The sequence below is a fragment of the Lepisma saccharinum genome, chromosome 27 (assembly GCF_977018435.1).
Source record: "Lepisma saccharinum chromosome 27, izLepSacc3.1, whole genome shotgun sequence".
Classification (NCBI taxonomy): Eukaryota; Metazoa; Arthropoda; class Insecta; order Zygentoma; family Lepismatidae; genus Lepisma; species Lepisma saccharinum.
In genome coordinates this window covers 59,176,195-59,194,246 of record NC_139255.1, presented here as the reverse complement: position 1 = coordinate 59,194,246, position 18,052 = coordinate 59,176,195, and the positions used below count along the sequence as shown (strand labels likewise).

At 36.1% G+C, this 18,052-nt stretch overlaps 1 protein-coding gene across 1 annotated transcript in view; it reads right to left on the bottom strand.

Annotated features, from left to right (window-relative positions):
- Positions 1-6,100: 6,100 nt before the first annotated feature.
- Positions 6,101-18,052, bottom strand: part of LOC145980368 (serine protease inhibitor dipetalogastin-like) — a 136,218-nt gene continuing 124,266 nt past the window's right edge. Inside the window, exons 8-10 of the mRNA XM_083113429.1 lie at positions 14,160-14,279; positions 12,973-13,149; positions 6,101-7,129 (exon numbers count right to left, since the gene is read on the bottom strand). Coding sequence (XP_082969555.1) covers positions 6,895-7,129; positions 12,973-13,149; positions 14,160-14,279 — 532 coding nt within the window. The 3' untranslated portion in view covers positions 6,101-6,894. The remainder of the gene's footprint in view (positions 7,130-12,972; positions 13,150-14,159; positions 14,280-18,052) is intronic.

Here is an 18,052-nt window from a genome sequence, read left to right as displayed (position 1 = left end):
ACACAAATTTATGTTGGTGTTAAGTCTCGCTTGTAGGCTGTTCAACAAGTTCAATTAATCCACAGTTGCCAGGCCCCACTTAGTCCACGTGGTAGCTACTCTGTTTATTTTTTTAAAATACATTTTATCGTGGCCCATGGGTTTTCATCAGGATGTTTCTTTGTTAAATCAGTGTGCACATTTTCTGCCACTGAACAGATCTCTATGCACAATAAACAAAATAACATGGATTTAATGAAAAGGCAAAGTTACAAAGCACGCAAATAACCACAAACTATCGAACATCAAGTATCAAAATGTGTTTTAAACAAGTCTGGAAAAATCATGTTTAAAACACTTTGTTTTAAATGTTTTAAACATTTGTGAAAAAACAAAGGTGTGTGTTTTAAATGTTTAAAACAGGTTGTTTAACACACTTTTGTTTTAAACATGCCAACCTTGCTACCATGCAAGAGACCTGGGTTCGATCCCTGGTGAGGAGAACTGGGATTTTTTTCCCCACCTGTTCAAGTGGCTCCGGTGCACACCCAGCATTGTTTAAAGTGGGTACCTGGAGGGTGCCCACACCCCCTATACACCTTCATGTCATGGTGCATAGCACAGGGGAACACTTTATTTTTTCAGATTGGCCTACTGGTAATTAATCAATATTATACTGATCCAACATAAAGTTGCAAGTTTTCCTTGAATGTTCCATGAATGATACATACATCTCCTTAATAAATATATTTAATCATGTGATTACACTGCATTTTGCCTAAAAAGGAACTGCATATTTAGACATTTACTTTACGAAACCATGATGTGAATTATATGCTGTTATTTATAAAAATGATAACAAGAATGGAAGAATATTGCACTAAGGTACAGACTATTTATAACAAAGAAGAGTAGCATGATATGGCTGTGAGGGGGAATAGGGGAGATCACTGTAAAACATATTTAAAATAACAATGTACTGTGTATTCAGTACTCTGGAAAAAAATCTGAGGATTCTGGAAAATTTGGGGAAAATACATTTACAGTTCATGTGGGAACCCTGGATAATTTATTTAATTAATTGCACATTATATAAATATTATTATCAGCACTAAATGGTAATAAAATATATTGTATGAAACATGTCAGGGAAGTAAAGATACAACTGACATTTCATTATCATCATCCTTCGCCGTTTCCTGCCTCTGGCTGGGTCGGCATAGAAGTCAAGCCTCTCCATTTTTTCTTGTCTTCCACCACTCCTCTCTTTCCACGGTGTTCCAATCTTGTCCTCTTTTCCTAACACTCTCCGCTATCTGCTCTTTCCACAGACATCTTGGTCTCCTCTTGGCCTTATTCCCACTCCTTGTGCATTGTAAGCTCTTACTGGTAGTCTTTCTGCATCCATCCTCTTCATGTGTCCGACCCATCTCATCTGTGCCTGATGGTGTATTGTGTCCTGAAGCTTTACCACCCACACTGTCTGTCGGATCTCCTCATTCCTTATTCTATCCCTTCTAGTCTTCCCCAATATACTCCTTAAAAATTTCATCTCCACTGCCTGCATCTTTCTTTTGTTTCTCTCTGTCTTAGGAAAAATATGTAAGGCATAAGTTGACAACACTGACGGACATCTTGATCCTTATTCTTTCCAGTAGCATTCATTCAAAGTCCTGCGCCGAGTCTTGTGCGAGTCACACGTTTTAGAAATGGGTGCGGCGATAAAGAATACCTCCAAATGTCAAGTGCAGGCTGTGATATGGTTTCTCCAGGCAAAAGGCGAGTGTGCAGCAGACATTCATCGTCAAATGTGGCAGTTTATGGCAACATTATGAATCGTCAAAATGTGACGAAGTGGTGTCGTGTCTTCAGTTTTTAAGAAGGCCATGAGAGATTACAGACAAAATCTCGCTCCTGTGTTCGTCATGGATATCTGTCCTTCCTTATGGATCAGTCCACAGCCCATCTACGCCAGAAGTAAGTTTATCAAGGTAAGTGGCCAGTGGCGTGCCCAAGGTGGGGTTGGTGGCCCAGAAAACTATAACTTTTGGAAGCTGTGGATCCATTTATTCTTTGGATTAAATGGGAGAATATAAAAATGTAACCTGGTTGCTCTATTATACACTAAAGTTTTTTTCGACCTAATGCAGTTTTTACTGTGGATATAACTTTATTTCTGTTATTAACAATAAAAATAACATTTAAATTAGACATTTGTAGGATTTTGGGGGGATTCAGCCACCTTAGCCCTCCCCATGGCTACGTGCCTGGCTTCAATCTAATGCATGTATTCAGAAAATTTGACAATTGTCCTAGAAAGCACCGTTGGAGTAAGTTCGCGATATGTAAAGTTCGGGAGTGGCTGGTGACGGGGTCTGCTCTGCCTCGCATGGCACCAGGCAGCCAGCAGTGCGTGCATTGGTGGGGACATCCCTGCAGATATTAGGCGCTTCCAATTGGATGGATGGAACCTGGAGAGGGAGCAGAGGCCTTGGCTGGAGAAAGGTAGATGCAGACTCTTTTATTTTCATATTTTAATTTGTGCATCTTTTCCTGCGTGCCTGTACGTTTTGAGATAGACACTGGATCGATCATATGCGTCAATTATGAGTAAGTATGTTTGTGAAAGCTATTTGCCTAATGTTCAATACGAAGAACCAAATTGTATTCTTTGAAGCTAATCCTGTGTTAACTGGCATGGTCCCTGGGACCTGTGACCTAGAACACTCTCGTTCTCTGAAGCAATAACACATACTTCCCTCTCCTTTTTGGTAGCTTCATATGTGGGTAAATTACGTGATCCCTCGCTGATAATTTAGTTCCAGAGCAATACACACTCGTGGGTCCCATGGACCACGCGACACCCTTTGCATAAGTCTTTCGGAATAGAACCTTGTGCGAGAATCAGAGTTGATGATCCCTCTTTTATTGGAAATATCCTTGCCACACTTGAAGAAGTTCGAAGCGAGTCTGACAAAAGTGATAATTAAGCACTTATTTCCACTGACTATCATTAAGCTCAATGAGCTTTTTTCCCTCAATTTGACATTGTGCATAAATTCTTTTGGTGAGATTTTGTTTTCCTTGGTAGCTGCATGACGTTCTGTGATAATTGAACAACAAAAGCCTAGAGCCGTTTATGAATGAGTGGCATATTTTTGTAGCATTAGATGAACTGATCAATAAAAATGGCAATAACGGAAATAGTGGAAATAATATTATCATAATTCCATAAAGAAGGTCATAAGTTGACAATACTGATGGACTACTGTATTGTACAGTAGGGCTACTGTACTGAAAAAACAATGTGAATAAAGATGCATAATACTTGTTACAATATATTATATAATCATTTATTCACTCCAAGAATAGACAGAGTAACTCTTGATACCATATTTTCAGTGATTTTGAAGTGTATTGGAAAATCAGTACATGAACTGAATTTCTCCTGTTTCTAGTATTTTGAATACATGATCATATCAGTTGATTTTTTTTCAACATGCAATGTCCACGGTTATTATTATATCTGTGTAATGCAATTTTAGAAAGGAGCCATCTTTTGATCAACATAGTCAACAGAGTTTGATTGTTTTGGTTTTTCAATCATTGAGGATCAGGTCTTTGTTTGAAGTAATGTGTGCTGTTTTCGTGTGAATATAGGAAGAACAGTATGTCAATTTATGTCCAAAACAGTATGCTTGTCAATTTTCTGCAGGTGCATTACCACAATGAAGCTACACACTTAAAAAAACGTTATCACTACATTTGATTTTCTGTCGTGTGGGAGTGAGTTGAAAATTCCACATGCTTTACCATACAAATAGTTTAGTTGTTTTACATGATTTTTCCATTGCATTTTCAGTTATATAAATAAGACATTTTTCATTACTGATAATAGTACTGTTTTCATGTGGCAATATAGTGAATGCAATAAAGAACATTAGTTGTACAATTACGAGGGGCGATCAGGTTGCTCCGACCCTAATATAGAAGGAATGACGTCACAATTGATTTTTTATTTTGTTATTGTTTAGTGATCCTTTATATGCTTTCAATCTGAATTGCAAGTCTGAGTAACGTACAGTTTTCTTTTTACAGGGGTTTAACTGAGTGAAGTTGTGTCAATGTGCCAGAATGGAGAAAACTGAGGTGAGAGCTGTGATTAAATATTTTGTGAAGAAGAAGTGGACGGTATCCAAAATTCATGAGGACTTGGTGGATACATTAGGGGACACTGCTCCTTCATACAATATGGTGAAGAGATGGTGTCGTGAATTTAATTGTGGGAGAGAGTCGTGTGAGGATGAACATGCAGGTGGAGCACCAAAAACTGTCATGACGACCGAAAACATTAACAAAGTCCACGATATCGTGCTGAAGGATCGTCGAGTCACTATCCGTCATGTTGCTGAGATGTGTGGCCTGTCATATGGCACTGTGCAAAACATAATTACCCAGGAATTGAAAATGAAAAAAATTGCTGCAAGATGGGTCCCTCGAAACCTCACCCCAGATCAGAAGCGCACCCGAGTGCTCATCAGTCAAGAACTTCTTGCCAAGTTTCGTGCTGATATAGACGATTTTCTTGCCCGATTTGTAACTATGGATGAAACATGGGTCCATCACTTCGACCCAGAAACAAAATCACAAAGCATGGAGTGGAAACACCCACATTCTCCACCAACGAAGAAGTTCAAGGTACAAACCAGTAGCGGCTCGTGCCTAAAATAACAGGTGAAGAAGTATATTTATAGGCAATGAAAAACAAATAGTAAGTGCCAGTGCCCCCCCCCCCAATTTAAAACGTCTTTTTTGTCTTCATCCGTCCATCTGGAAAATGGTGTCTGCAACAAATTACACACTAAGTCATTTACTGGGTTCATTGTAGAAACCACAGCTCAACACATGAACACAACACACGATAGGAAACGCGAAACACACGCGGAACAAGATCTCGCGAGAACGCAAAGATTTTGCCACAACCACTGGATGCAATGTTTTCTCCGACGAGACAACTGCTTCATCTAGAAGGCGACACCCGTTCAAGGCCAACGCTAGGTGACGTCACCGTTGCCATGACAACCGGCTAAGTTTTCCGCAACCTGGCGGTGTTTGCTCTTGGGTTGGGACGAACTCTTCACGTGCGTAGCGCCGAGCGGCGTGTTATTTGAGTATTATCGTGTGCGTTCTGCTGGGAAATAGTTTAATTTAACAAGCAAATGAAAAATGTCAATATTAATTTGAAAATTAGGTGAAAACATCTGCACTTGTTGCACTTGGCCAGCCGCCACTGGTACAAACGTCAGCCAAGAAGGTGATGGCCTCAATTTTCTGGGACTGCAAGGGTGTCCTTCTTGTGGACTATCTACAAAGAGGCCAAACCATCACTGGCACATACTACAGTGACCTAATCAAGAAATTACGTGATTCCATCAAGAAAAAGAGGCGTGGGATGTTGACCCGTGGTGTGCTCCTTCACCAGGACAATGCACCTGTCCACACCTCACGCATTGCGAGGGCCGCTATCGCAGATGCATCGTTCGAATTGCTGCCCCACCCACTCTATTCCCCAGATTTGGCCCCCAGTGATTTCCATTTGTTCAAACATTTGAAGAATGACATTCGTGGGCAATTTTTTTTGATGATTCTGAAGTGATAAGGGCTGTGGACTCATGGTTGGAGGACCAGTCGGAAGATTTTTTTTTGCAAGGTATCCACGCGTTGGAGCACCGATGGGAGAAGTGCATTGGAGTTGCAGGGGAGTATGTTGAAAAATAAAAATAAAATTGAAACTCTATTGCCGCTCTTTCTATGTTAGGGTCAGAGCAACCTGATCGCCCCTCGTATGTTAATGAAACATTAACATAACAGTTTAGTTACTTAAGACCTTAGACACAGTTGGGCTACTAAAAACAGTAGAAAACATTAGAAGTACAGTTCAGTTACTGAAAACAATAGGTGTTTCAAAACACTTATAGATCTACTGAAAACAGTAGATAGAAGTTTCAGTAGGGTATGAAAAGTAAGTTAGTGCAACTGCATGAGTTCAGATATGTTTTTAATTGAAACAAGGAATCCGTAAAAAATTCTAAACGAGAGAGAGAGAACAACACTAGCCATATATGTTTTGTATAAAAAGGCCTTTATTCAACAGTGAGACATCCATACATACATCCACTCTATGCTAAATAACTTACCGGTATAAAAAACAAATAAATACAATTAATATTAAGGCACACATATATTAACAATGACATGTATAAAAAGATTATTATAATTACATTTATAATAAAATAGGAAATAGTTCCTACAGTGTGAATATGAAAAAAGAAAACTGCTTACAAATCATAAAAATCTGCAACATTTAGTATGTGAAATCAAGGCATTTGATGTCATTTCAAACAACCATTTAGCAAATGGGACACAAAAACCAACAAAGCGGGTTCAAGCATAAATAGTGTTGGCAAAGAAAGCCTTTTTTTCTGCATCATGTTATACATGGAGTACATATATTTTAATCTCAATGGTGTTCTTTGTTAGTCCTTGAACATCCTGTATGCATTAGCATTATTATAACATACAAAAGCCTTTTGAAAGCACTTTAGCAGTAAGTTTCCATATATTTTGATGATAAGACTCTGGTTTGTTCGTCCATTAGTTATTTCCATGATGGAATCTTACTATAATAATTGCCATTACTTCTGACTATTTGATAAAACCTATCAAGTTCTTGCCAGTTACAAATAATGCCACCAAACACATATGAGGAATGGCTTTTTTAAAAGCTTAATATAGGGTATGATATATTTGATTAAGTGTGATGAAAATATGCAATAGTGTATTAATGAGTTCCTAGAAATGCTGTGATGAGATGACCAGTTGCCAGTCTTGTCAACTCTGTGCTGATGTCAGTTTCTAGCGATATAAGTAATTTTTGGCTTCTGTCACGGGTTGCCCACACTTTCCATGGTGTCGTTTCGTGACAAGAGATCTTGAACGGCAGTTTTCTATTTCGAGAAAGCATCCATTGGAGTAGGTCTTTCCGTCAGTTCCACAGATTGGGTCGTAATAATTTGGGCAGATCCTTTGACAGCCTCGGAATTGGAAACCGGTTAGGCAGCGTTTCATGGGGACAACATAGATGTGTTTTCTACAATAAACAATGAAAAAGAAACAAGAAATGTTGAGATCTTGCGATTTGATATAATAGCATGTGTTACAGCAAATAAATAAATATGTATTATATATTTATAAAGCAACATAATTATGACACAAATGTTGTTCGTTTCACTTGATTGGAACCTATTAATTTTGAAGGCCTATTGCCTTCATTTATTGACGTGTGTGTGTTGATGCTTTCCTTTCAATCATCTGGTAGGAGTTGGCATATCACCCACTTGGCAACACTGATTATGATGGTGGAAGCAACCTGGACAGCAGCACCACCAAGTGGAAGAAATGTGAACTCCTGTTAGATGATTGAAAGGAAAGCACGAGCACAGTACTACGTGTACCAAAGACACTCAATGGAGGAAGTGGGCCTTTGAAATTAATATGCTCTAATCAAGTGAAACAAATAACATGCGTACAGTAGTTTTTCGTGTAATTTGTAACTGTGTTTTCTGTATAGCATCATTAATATAATTATTGTATGTATAGGGTCTGGCAATATATATTTAGCATTTTAATATATTTCCTATAGTAACACAATACAGCTAATGTAGAGCAAGATAGTGGTGATTGTGCCATTTGTAAAACTATAACACAACATTGTTCACTCCGTCTTATTTTTTGAAAATCACATCAGCTAGATAGCTACCATTCTGTGTTGTACACTCACGAGTTGACAAAAAAAATTATCCATTAGGGACATCAGCATTGTGGGTGGTATTGGCTGGACATTTTTCCTAATTCCTCTCTTCAGGGTCTCTAAGTTAGGGACACGTGTTTAAAACTCTGCTCTTGAGATACCCCCAGAGAAAGAAATCGCAGACATTCAGTGTGTGCTGTGGAGCTACCATACAATGTACATGTACAAGAGAGGGTGTTCAGGGGACCAATGCTCCACTGCTACAGAAATGGAATCCTTCATGCTCTTACGTAACATGTTGGGTTTCATCCCTACTGCAGGGCCATAGGCAATACCAACCTTTGGAAGTTGTAGATATATATTGCTAGACTCCGTGTTTATGGAAGATAACGGTATGGTAGCAAGAACATAGGTTCTGTGCAGTATCCCAGGAAATACTGTGGGGCGGGGGGTTACAGACATAAATTGAACAGCTACTAAAAATTTTGGAGCAGTTCGTATCCTTTGAATCCTTCCGTTCAAATGTTACTCCCGACTTGGTATCATTTGGCAGATATGAGAGCTTCCCACCCCCTTAACCCACGTGGAAGCATTGCTACAGGACAGCAGAAGGATAATGTTTTATTTCAGTTCTTGTGTTGTCTAGATTGTAAAACATTTTCAAGTAAATTTGCAGTCGGAAGATATGATAAAAATTATTTAAAAAGCATATAGATTAACCTCTTTTTCGGTACTTTTCTCATTTTACACTACTTCTCTGTCTTTCTACGTTAATCGCAATCATTGAGGGTGAATTATTATTATGTGAATATGAGGAAAGGACACACCAGTACAAAATAACCTGGAACAATCATCCAATATCATTAGAACCAGTGAGGTGGTACAGTCAGGAAAAAAAAATATTGTTAAGAACCTGAGAAACACACTGAGTTTCCTATAACTTACTCCAGTGGTATTCTTTTTCTGAAAGTTTACAATGTGTTAATAAAAAAATATTAATATCTTCTTCTGTATTTGCAACTCAAGTTGGTTGTCCCTCTGCAATGTCATCTTCTGTGTTTTTGAATGGAGACAGGAACTGCAGTCGTACTTTGTAGAAAAAAAACATCCAATGCTGAAAACACTATAACTGATAGTGCGTTTGTACAAAAAATGAGCATACCATTCTGATATTTCCCACAAACTTCATAAGGAAGTTTGTTTCACAGAGAGAAGCATTGGTGATTGACTGAGCAAGTTCTTAGAAGAAACGAGCTACAATAAATGAAGAAATTCAAACATTGCTGCGTGCCTGTTCTTAAGATCTAATACCTATTTTTTTTTATTGTCTGTATTTATTCTTTTTATATCATGTTGCTGAATGAATTGACACCAACTTATAAACGTTAAAAAATGGTATACCAGCTGTATACATTACGCACATTATATTTTCATTACTTGTATGTGTACCAACAGTAAACAAACACAGGAAGAGATTTTGTTGATCTTTCATGATCACATCACATATTTTTCTATTGTTATTATTATTGTGGGGAGGCACGTGCAGATTTTGGCAGTGGAGGGAAACCACAACAGAAAAAAGGTTTGTAAAGCCCTGACTTAGTCCCATCTTGCATTGTAAATTTTATCTTGATTTTTTACCATTATCTGGCTTGTTGGTCCAAAGGTTTATAGGTCTCAGAAATTTTGGATTGTATTTTAATGATTCCATAACAATGGCAATTTTATTGTGACTGTACAATTTACCTTCTAAATCTAAAATCCTTTTGGCATTACAACTCATTGAGGGCCTGGTTCCATCAAATGGATTTTCATTGAGTGATGAGATGCACCACAGCAAGTCCATTGCCACTTTCATCTTTCAACTGGACCCTTAATCTTATATATTCTTATTTATGGGCTTTGCAAAATACGTACACCTTCAATCTGAAATAATATTCTCATTTTGTTTTTCTTAAATTTTTAGAACACAAGAAAGAAACTTCACCAGTAGTTCCCAAAGGAAAACGAATGCAATTTCAAAATGAGTATATTTAGGGGACTTGCTCTGGAGTTATTTGATACATAAGGAGATGGGGAATGAAAGAAGAGGAATGGTTTAATGTTTTTGATACTGCACTTAGTGTTCCTCATTTGAAATTAAACAATTAAACAAGTCCTTGGATGATAATGTCCACATTTTCCTAGTTCAAGCAATCTTGTATAAAATTTTGAAGTAAGTAAGTCTGGCAAACACATAGAAATGATTTTTTTGAAAATCTGCAATTAATATATGCTAGATTAATTTGATATTCCATACCTGCAAATGAGAAATAAAATTATATGTGATTTATTTTTGAAGTCTCTTAAAAGATTGAGACATCAATCCCAAGAAAGGATAGTAAGATTACAATTTATTGTTCATTTTTTACAAAAACAAGATAAAATAATTGTTTTGTTTCGCATATCAGAAGATTACAATTTCCTGTTGTAGTAATCTCCCTATTTCAATTGACAGAAGAAATGAAATTGTGGAAGTTCAGAAATTGATGTCAAATCCACTGCTATATCTGCTGAAAATATAATTTATAATTTTCCCTATTCTCTGATTAGAAGTGATAAATAATCTTATCTGAAGCTTTATTAGTTTCTCTTTCTATTCTATTTGTTTCGTTTTTTCTTGTATGTACACATTCCTTGCGTAGAATTATCTGTCAATGTTACATTGTTCCACTATAGCAACTTAACTGTGAAATAAGCAGTCTGTTTCATTATTATTTCAGAAAAAAAAGAAATTTACTAAAACAAAATAACTGAAAACATCAAGAATCCCTGTGAAAGCAATGATGATTTTGAATTGCCTGATGATATTTGTGATTCATAATTTTTAAAAAAGGTGATCAAATTTTTTTTATCTGAAATAATAATGAAGCAGACTGCTTATTTCACAGTTAAGTTGCTATATTGCAACAATGCAACATTGACAACATCCATTGTATAACTGATTCTTTTTTGTTAAAAATTTTGATCCATTGTTATACCTGTGTCTTTAATCAAACTAAAAATAAATGTCTGATGAAGGGAGCGTGTGTTCTCCTGAAACGTTACAATGAAAAACCATGTTTTTATGCTTGTAATAACCATATTCTTTTTGTGTATTGAAAATTTAGAATCTTGAAAGTGGTAATTTATGCATCACCATCTTTTTGAGGTGACTGATCTGCATCATCTGACTTCAAATTTAATTAAAAGCTAATGAAACTTTGCTGAAATCATTTTGTTTGTTGAGCCATTGTAAACAATTTTGTGGGAAAATTAACAATATTACATAACAGTAATGAATAATAAGTAATGCAAGTTCAAAATTCAAAAAGTAGAAGCATAATTGAACTTAGAATTACAATTATTCAAAGAGAAAGAAAAACTAATAATAAATCTTAGCATAATTTATAAGCATTAGCATAATTTCAAAGCTTAAGCAGCACTTTGTATTATATATATCATCACAAATCCACACGATGACAAGGGGAAGGGGGACAAAATCAAAATTCTTGCAAAATCTGAAATATTGTCAATGTTATTTTCTTGTTTTTTATAGATTCATATTTCATAGTTCAAGGGAGGCAAGGGTTTTTGCCCTACCTTGAGCATGGGTCTCCAGCTATCATTCTAAATGTAAGGAATAGTAGAAGCAATATGTGTGAATGTAATTGAACAAATTTTCTAACCTTCCTCAGTTTTACCACAACTTTTTCCCACACCTCAAGAGAGCCATGAGCTGCAACTGTACTTAACTTGAATGTAATTTAATAATTATAGTAAAGGGTAACTCTACCGACCTTCCACTTTTACCTACCTTGTGTAATTTGAATTGTGTAATTACAATTACAAAAGTTCTAAAAAAGAGTAAAAAATGTAAGAATCTTTGTTCATGATTGAACAGACAGATTCTAAGGATTTTTGTTTGTAAAATTAGCAGAAATTAGTTTCTGTGAAGTTTCCTGAGATTTTAGTTTTAAGTCCATCTTATGCAGAGATATTCTAATTGGGATTGGACATACAGTTTAAAGTGGGATCCAAACCCTTTGTGCCTCCACAAGGTATCAAACCTGGGACCCATTGATTACACTAAGTCATTCAAGGTATTTTCTGAGTTTTAATCTGCAAATATGAAGAAACGCCACATTTTAAAATTGACATATCACTGAAAAGCTCAAAAACTAGATGTTGGATAAAATTTAGATAAAGACAACTGGCTGTCACCTTTCTCGTGCCTGCAATGGATCACTTAAGAAGGGCGAATTGTTAGATTGCCAGTCCAGACATGTTCTTGAGGAATAGAATCTGCATATTCTGTATATTTGCATCAGAATAATTTTGTCTTTATGGGTGTATATTTTATGTAAGTAAATTAAATAGACACAAACACAAAAACGAAAAATATTATGAAAGAAAATTGTTTTGTTTTTTATAATTTCCTTAAACAAAATGACTGCTTAATGTACAGCTAAATATCATAGTACTATTGTACTGGGTGTTTCAGAAATAATTGAGGGGTTTCAAAAATTTATTGCAAGTAAAGTATTGAAGTTACGTTAATGAAACCAGTCCAGAATGATTGAGGAACTCAAAACAGTTTGTCCGTGTATCTTTTGTTAAGCTGAGAGTTCACTTCCCTGCCACTAGGTGACACTCAAATTACTTGCATCACTCAGTGTTTTGTGCAATTTTTGGTCCCCAAGATCACTGTACCTTACCCATGTGATTTCTTTTTGTTGGGTTTCATCAATGACAGAGTATTCGTCGCACCGATGCCACATGATATCGCAGCCGTAAGGAAGCGTATCATTGCAGCGATAGACACTATCGACAGGGCCATTTTGATGCTAGTGTGGTAAGAAGTAGACTATCGTGTCAATGTGTGCATACATTGAACATTTGTAGGTGTTAAAAAAAAGTGTTTACATTCCTCGATCGTTCTGGACTGGTTTCATTAACGTAACTTCAATAGTTTACTTGCAATAAATTTTTGTAACCCCTCAATTATTTCTGAAACACCTGGTATTTTATGATTTATGATTTACTTTTGTACTTTCCTTCTCATGCACTTACGTCAACAATATATTCTTACAGTGTTCGTTACAATATATACCTAGGTTATTCATTAATGAATACACAAATATCCAGAAATATAATTTACTTACCCACAATTGTCCTTCCTCATTTCACAGGTATTGCGATAGAATTTATTATCTGATGCACATACGAAACTCCTGGCATGTCCACACTGCTGTTCGCAATAACTTGTTGTCAAACAATGATGAGGAGATACTGGAACTACATGTTGACCACAAGTCTCCTTCTTCAATTCACAAAGAGATCTGAAAAAATATTATTTTTTGTATTTATTATAAAAACTCTTACAACAATGATACTAATTCTGTTAAATTTGTATTCTGGGTATCCAATTTTACATTATCTTGTATTTCTGCCTTTGTGAGTTACTCACATGATGAAGAATGAATGTTGATTAGATTAATTTGATTAATACACATTTTCTCCATTCATCAGTCAACATACTTGACCACCAAAGCAGTTGATCTCTGCTAAATATAGTAGTATTTGTGGAAGAAAATAATTTAATTAATTAATTCCAATATTTGTCTAATATTTTCTAAAAACAACCAATAGAAATCCATTAAGTGTGTTCATGAGAGATAAATTAGTTTCATGGGTATGATAATTTCTCATATCTCTTCTACTGGAATAGTACAGGGTGGCTACTCACCGGGAATTCCTGGAATCCTGTGTGAATTTTTCATTGTAGACATGAAAAATTGCAACATTTATTAATCCAAATCCCATTAAATTTATACGTACATAAAAATGCCCTGAAGCAAGGTTTTCAGTTTAGCTTTAATTTTTATAGAGAAAGGGGAAAAAAGCTGTGTTTACTTCGTTAGATTGTTCTGCAAAGGACACTATCCGACAGACCGAATATCATTGCAAGATATTGATTACGTAAATTTCAGTTTCAAATCCTCATACAATTAACAATTTTTCATTGATCAGTATATCCCGTAATTTGTGACTTGTATTTGTAGATGTATTTAGAGTATGAGTATGTGCAATGGCAAATCTAAACTCTGCACTTTACATAGTTTAAATATATACACTGTAATTGAATTAGAACTTTTGGGTACGTTGGAATCACATAGACACTTTATATTGTTAATAGGTGTGTGGGTAGTTGAAATAGAGAAAACATCTGCTTGTACCCTGTAGTAGCATGTTTCATTTCATTTTATATCCTCCTGCATTTTAATGTGTATTTTACTTACATTTGGTTTACAACACCATAAAGAAAGAGAATTGAAATCTTTGCACAAACCTGTACACATTGCCATCAGAACCACAAACAGGAGAATCATCTTCAGGGCAGGAGCTGGGACACTTTTCATCTTCTGTTAATGCCGTGCAGTTGCCATAGTGTGCCACTTGAATACCTTTCCTAGGGGATAAAAAATGGACATGTCACTTCTTGTAAAGAGTAAACTTTTCAACAAGTTAGTAAAAATAAATGAAACTTCTTTTTTGAGTAAGTTATATTTTCCACTTTGAATAATATTTAAAGACTCTTAGATCTCCAATGTGGACGCTGAGACAACTGAAAACAATGGCAATGAGTTCACCCTTATTGAGACTAGTCGTTCATCATTCCAATCAAAATATGGAGAGACATGAACTGTTTGGGATGAAACTCAGAAATGTTTACTTTTGTTGTATGGTAGGGTAAAATACTTTTTTTTCAAATCTAGATTTGAATAAATTAAGAAATGTAATGAAAGTTGTACATAGGAAATTTCAAAGTGAGTACTTAGTAGCCAGCATAGAACGTTTCACACTCAGTGAACAAATAGAAACCCCTTCGTCATGTGTCAATTATTTTCATAATAGCTGATTGCCCGGCGTTTCCCGGCTATTTATTTATCCCAATCTTCTATTAGAGAGGAAAATAATGAATTCTAACTATAGTGTAAAATGAAATTGGAGTTGAATGGCATTGGGGGTGTCACTAAGCGGCCCCAAAAACTATGGATTCCACACTAATATTGGTCGTTTTACATGTCACCCCCTTCCCACTTCCAGCCCTAAGGGTACCAGGAGTGTCTTACCCCCACAGTATTTCTTTCGAGATTGCAAGTGATATGTGTTCCAAGTTTGGTTGAAATCACTCCAGACGTTCAAGAGTTATGCCGGAACAAACCCCCACATACTATATACACACACACATATCCATTTTTATATATATATAGAAGATTAAGTTCCACATAAGGTAATCTTGTATTTTTTTTTTTATATTATGGAACAAAGTTACCCTATTGACTGTGATATGAAAGTAATTTTTTAAGGCCAGCCTTTACATTTGTGACATTCTTGATTGGATTCCCTACTTCTTTTCAAAAAAACTGTTCAATTGTTCTGAAGATGGTGGGTCAGGTCCAAGTTTGTAAGATTCTAATCAAAAGTTTGGAAATGTGTGTTAAACTACATTTGCGGGTTACTAGTCAGTAAAAGCTGAAAAAAGCATCCATCTGTCTGTGTATGTGTATGTCCGACCATGTAAAATAATTCAGGATTCCAGATATCTGATGACATCTGTCGAGAGATTTTGTAACTACTCTTTCTGGGAATGCTTGCTTCACCACGTGGACACAAATTGTCAAAACACAGGAAAAGAACATTGATTATTGTGTCTAGAGAAGCTTATAACCAACTATGACCCAGGCTCAAAGCTTACTCCTTCACATTTTGAAATCATTCATATATTGACCCCACAGAATATATTTAAAAAATGCATCTCAAAATGTTACATGCTGTGTTACGCTTCACAATAAATAAATGTTTCCCAATTTCATACACTGAGATGATCTGTTTAGATTGCAATATTTCAAGAACTGCAACATACAAAACTCTGTAAAATGCACACTTGTTAAGCCGTTTTTTTTTTGTAAAATAGTTTCGCACGATATACACTATATTGTCACTAATGACCGGACACTCCCTGCCCATATGTCATCAATGCAAGTCATGAGCCACCATAGTGACTCATAGAGAACAGTGAGTGCACTGTAGATGTGACGGCACCCACCGATTTGGACATTCCATCCGTGAGATTTCAGATAGGACCCAGATACCATGTATAACAGTCAGTGATGAAATGGAAACGTTAGGGTGTGATAACGCCACAATCACAACCCAGGAAGCCAAAAAGTTGTCCAATAGGGATCAACGAGTGTTCCAATGTGTGGTAAAGTCAAACCTGCAGGCTTGACTGTGGCCACAGACTATCATATGGCATCTGCAAGTGATGCCAGTACTCGTACTCCAGCAAGATGTGGTGGCACTGAAATTCCATGGGAGAGCTGCAGCAAATAAGCCAATGATTACTACCCAAAACGTGACATGTAGATTACAGTAATGCAAAGAATGTCACCAGTGGTCCCTAGATTGATTGATTGATTTAAAATTTTTGTGTGTGTCTGCCATTTTGCACCCTTCAGTATATACAGGGAAATATCCCATTATCTAAAACTCTTACCGTTTGACAATGGTCACTAGAGCAATGGAAGAACATCTGTGGGAGCCAGGCTAAACTGTCCAAATACTACCACCAAGCTGTTTGTCATTTTGCTGGAGAATGAAAGCGACTACTGGCCAAGATACCGCAACCTGGTAGAAAATCTTCCTCGAAGGGTAGAGACTGTGACACCAGGGAATGGTGCACCTACCCCATAATGACACCAGACCAGCTCCAGTTAAGCACATTCCTGTGTGTCATTATTAACAATATTGTAGTTTACAGGCTCCGTCACCAGGACCGACAATAATTTCTCACCACTTACCTGCTTATGTCATACATATTGGTGACAATATGTTTCAAGTTTCATCTGGTATATGTGTTCATGTAAACCTGTTTAATGCATATGCAATCTCGAATATTTACAGTTATAACAAGGTATGAACAAAAACATTATTTTATTTGTACTCATTGTGACTGAATTTTCAATATATTTGCTCCGTCAAATGCATGAATTTAGCTTCCAACTTATTTACTTCTCACTGAGTTCACATAGGATTCGCAACACTTGAACATTCTGAAAATTCAAAGTTTCCTCTATTCTGAACAAAGCCATTTACGTTATACATATGAATGTAGAAAACCCCACTTGTAGGGATCAAATGACAGTAACACTATCACCACAGTGGTAATTTCAATCATGATTAGTGACAAAGAGGTGCAAACTATCTACGAAAAGTAAGCTTCTGCTATCTTGGAAAGTAGCAAAAGTGTAGATCTAAATTTTCTACTAATCAAGTCCTATTCATATGGAATAAATTAGTCTCATTAGCAAGTCCATCTGTCTTTGGGTTAACAATTGAAAGTCAACAATTAATACATTTTAATGGTTTGACATCTACAAAACTATTCGAACTTAAATGTGAAAATTGGCATGTTGAAAGATGTAAGAATTGTCTACATGTTGATCTTCTTGATCAACCTGTCCTAGTCAACAATCAAAGCCAAAGTATACATATCTATTTCTCAGAAACAACTGAAGATAGAAACAGGAACATCTACCTAATACTCACCTAACATGATCTAAAGGACCCCAATCTGATTATCTGTCTGTCTGTGACAGTCAAGAACAATTGAAAAACAGTCTTTATTACAGTGACCTATCCACAACCAATAAAAGTAGAAATACATGTTTTGTGGCTAAAATATTGATAATATAATACTTCAAATAAAATATTAGTTACTGTATTGAATTTCCTATTTACGAAACCTTAACTGCTACAGGAAAAATATTTGTACATACGTACAATGAATTGTGATTCAAATGCAATGCTAATTAATTGTAATATAAATTATCAATATTAACAATTTATTAAAAACCTACAACCATGAACTTATGTAACCAATGGATCATATCCCAGTTCTGTAGTACAATGCAGTCATGGATGTCTGCAGGATTTTTTCCAGGGGAGCAAAGGAGGCATATTTTTCTCCATAACAGTGATGACCCCCTCAAAAATCACAGCTTTAGTTTGAAATTATCATGTTCCTTCAACAACTTGAATACAATAATTAATATAAATTACTGTGACTGAAATGAAATTGTGTGAAATATATATACTTTTTAGATGAACCTTCATTCTCTAGGGCGGCAGAGCCCCCCCCCCCCCTTGCTGGACGTCCATGAGTGTAGTATATGCAGC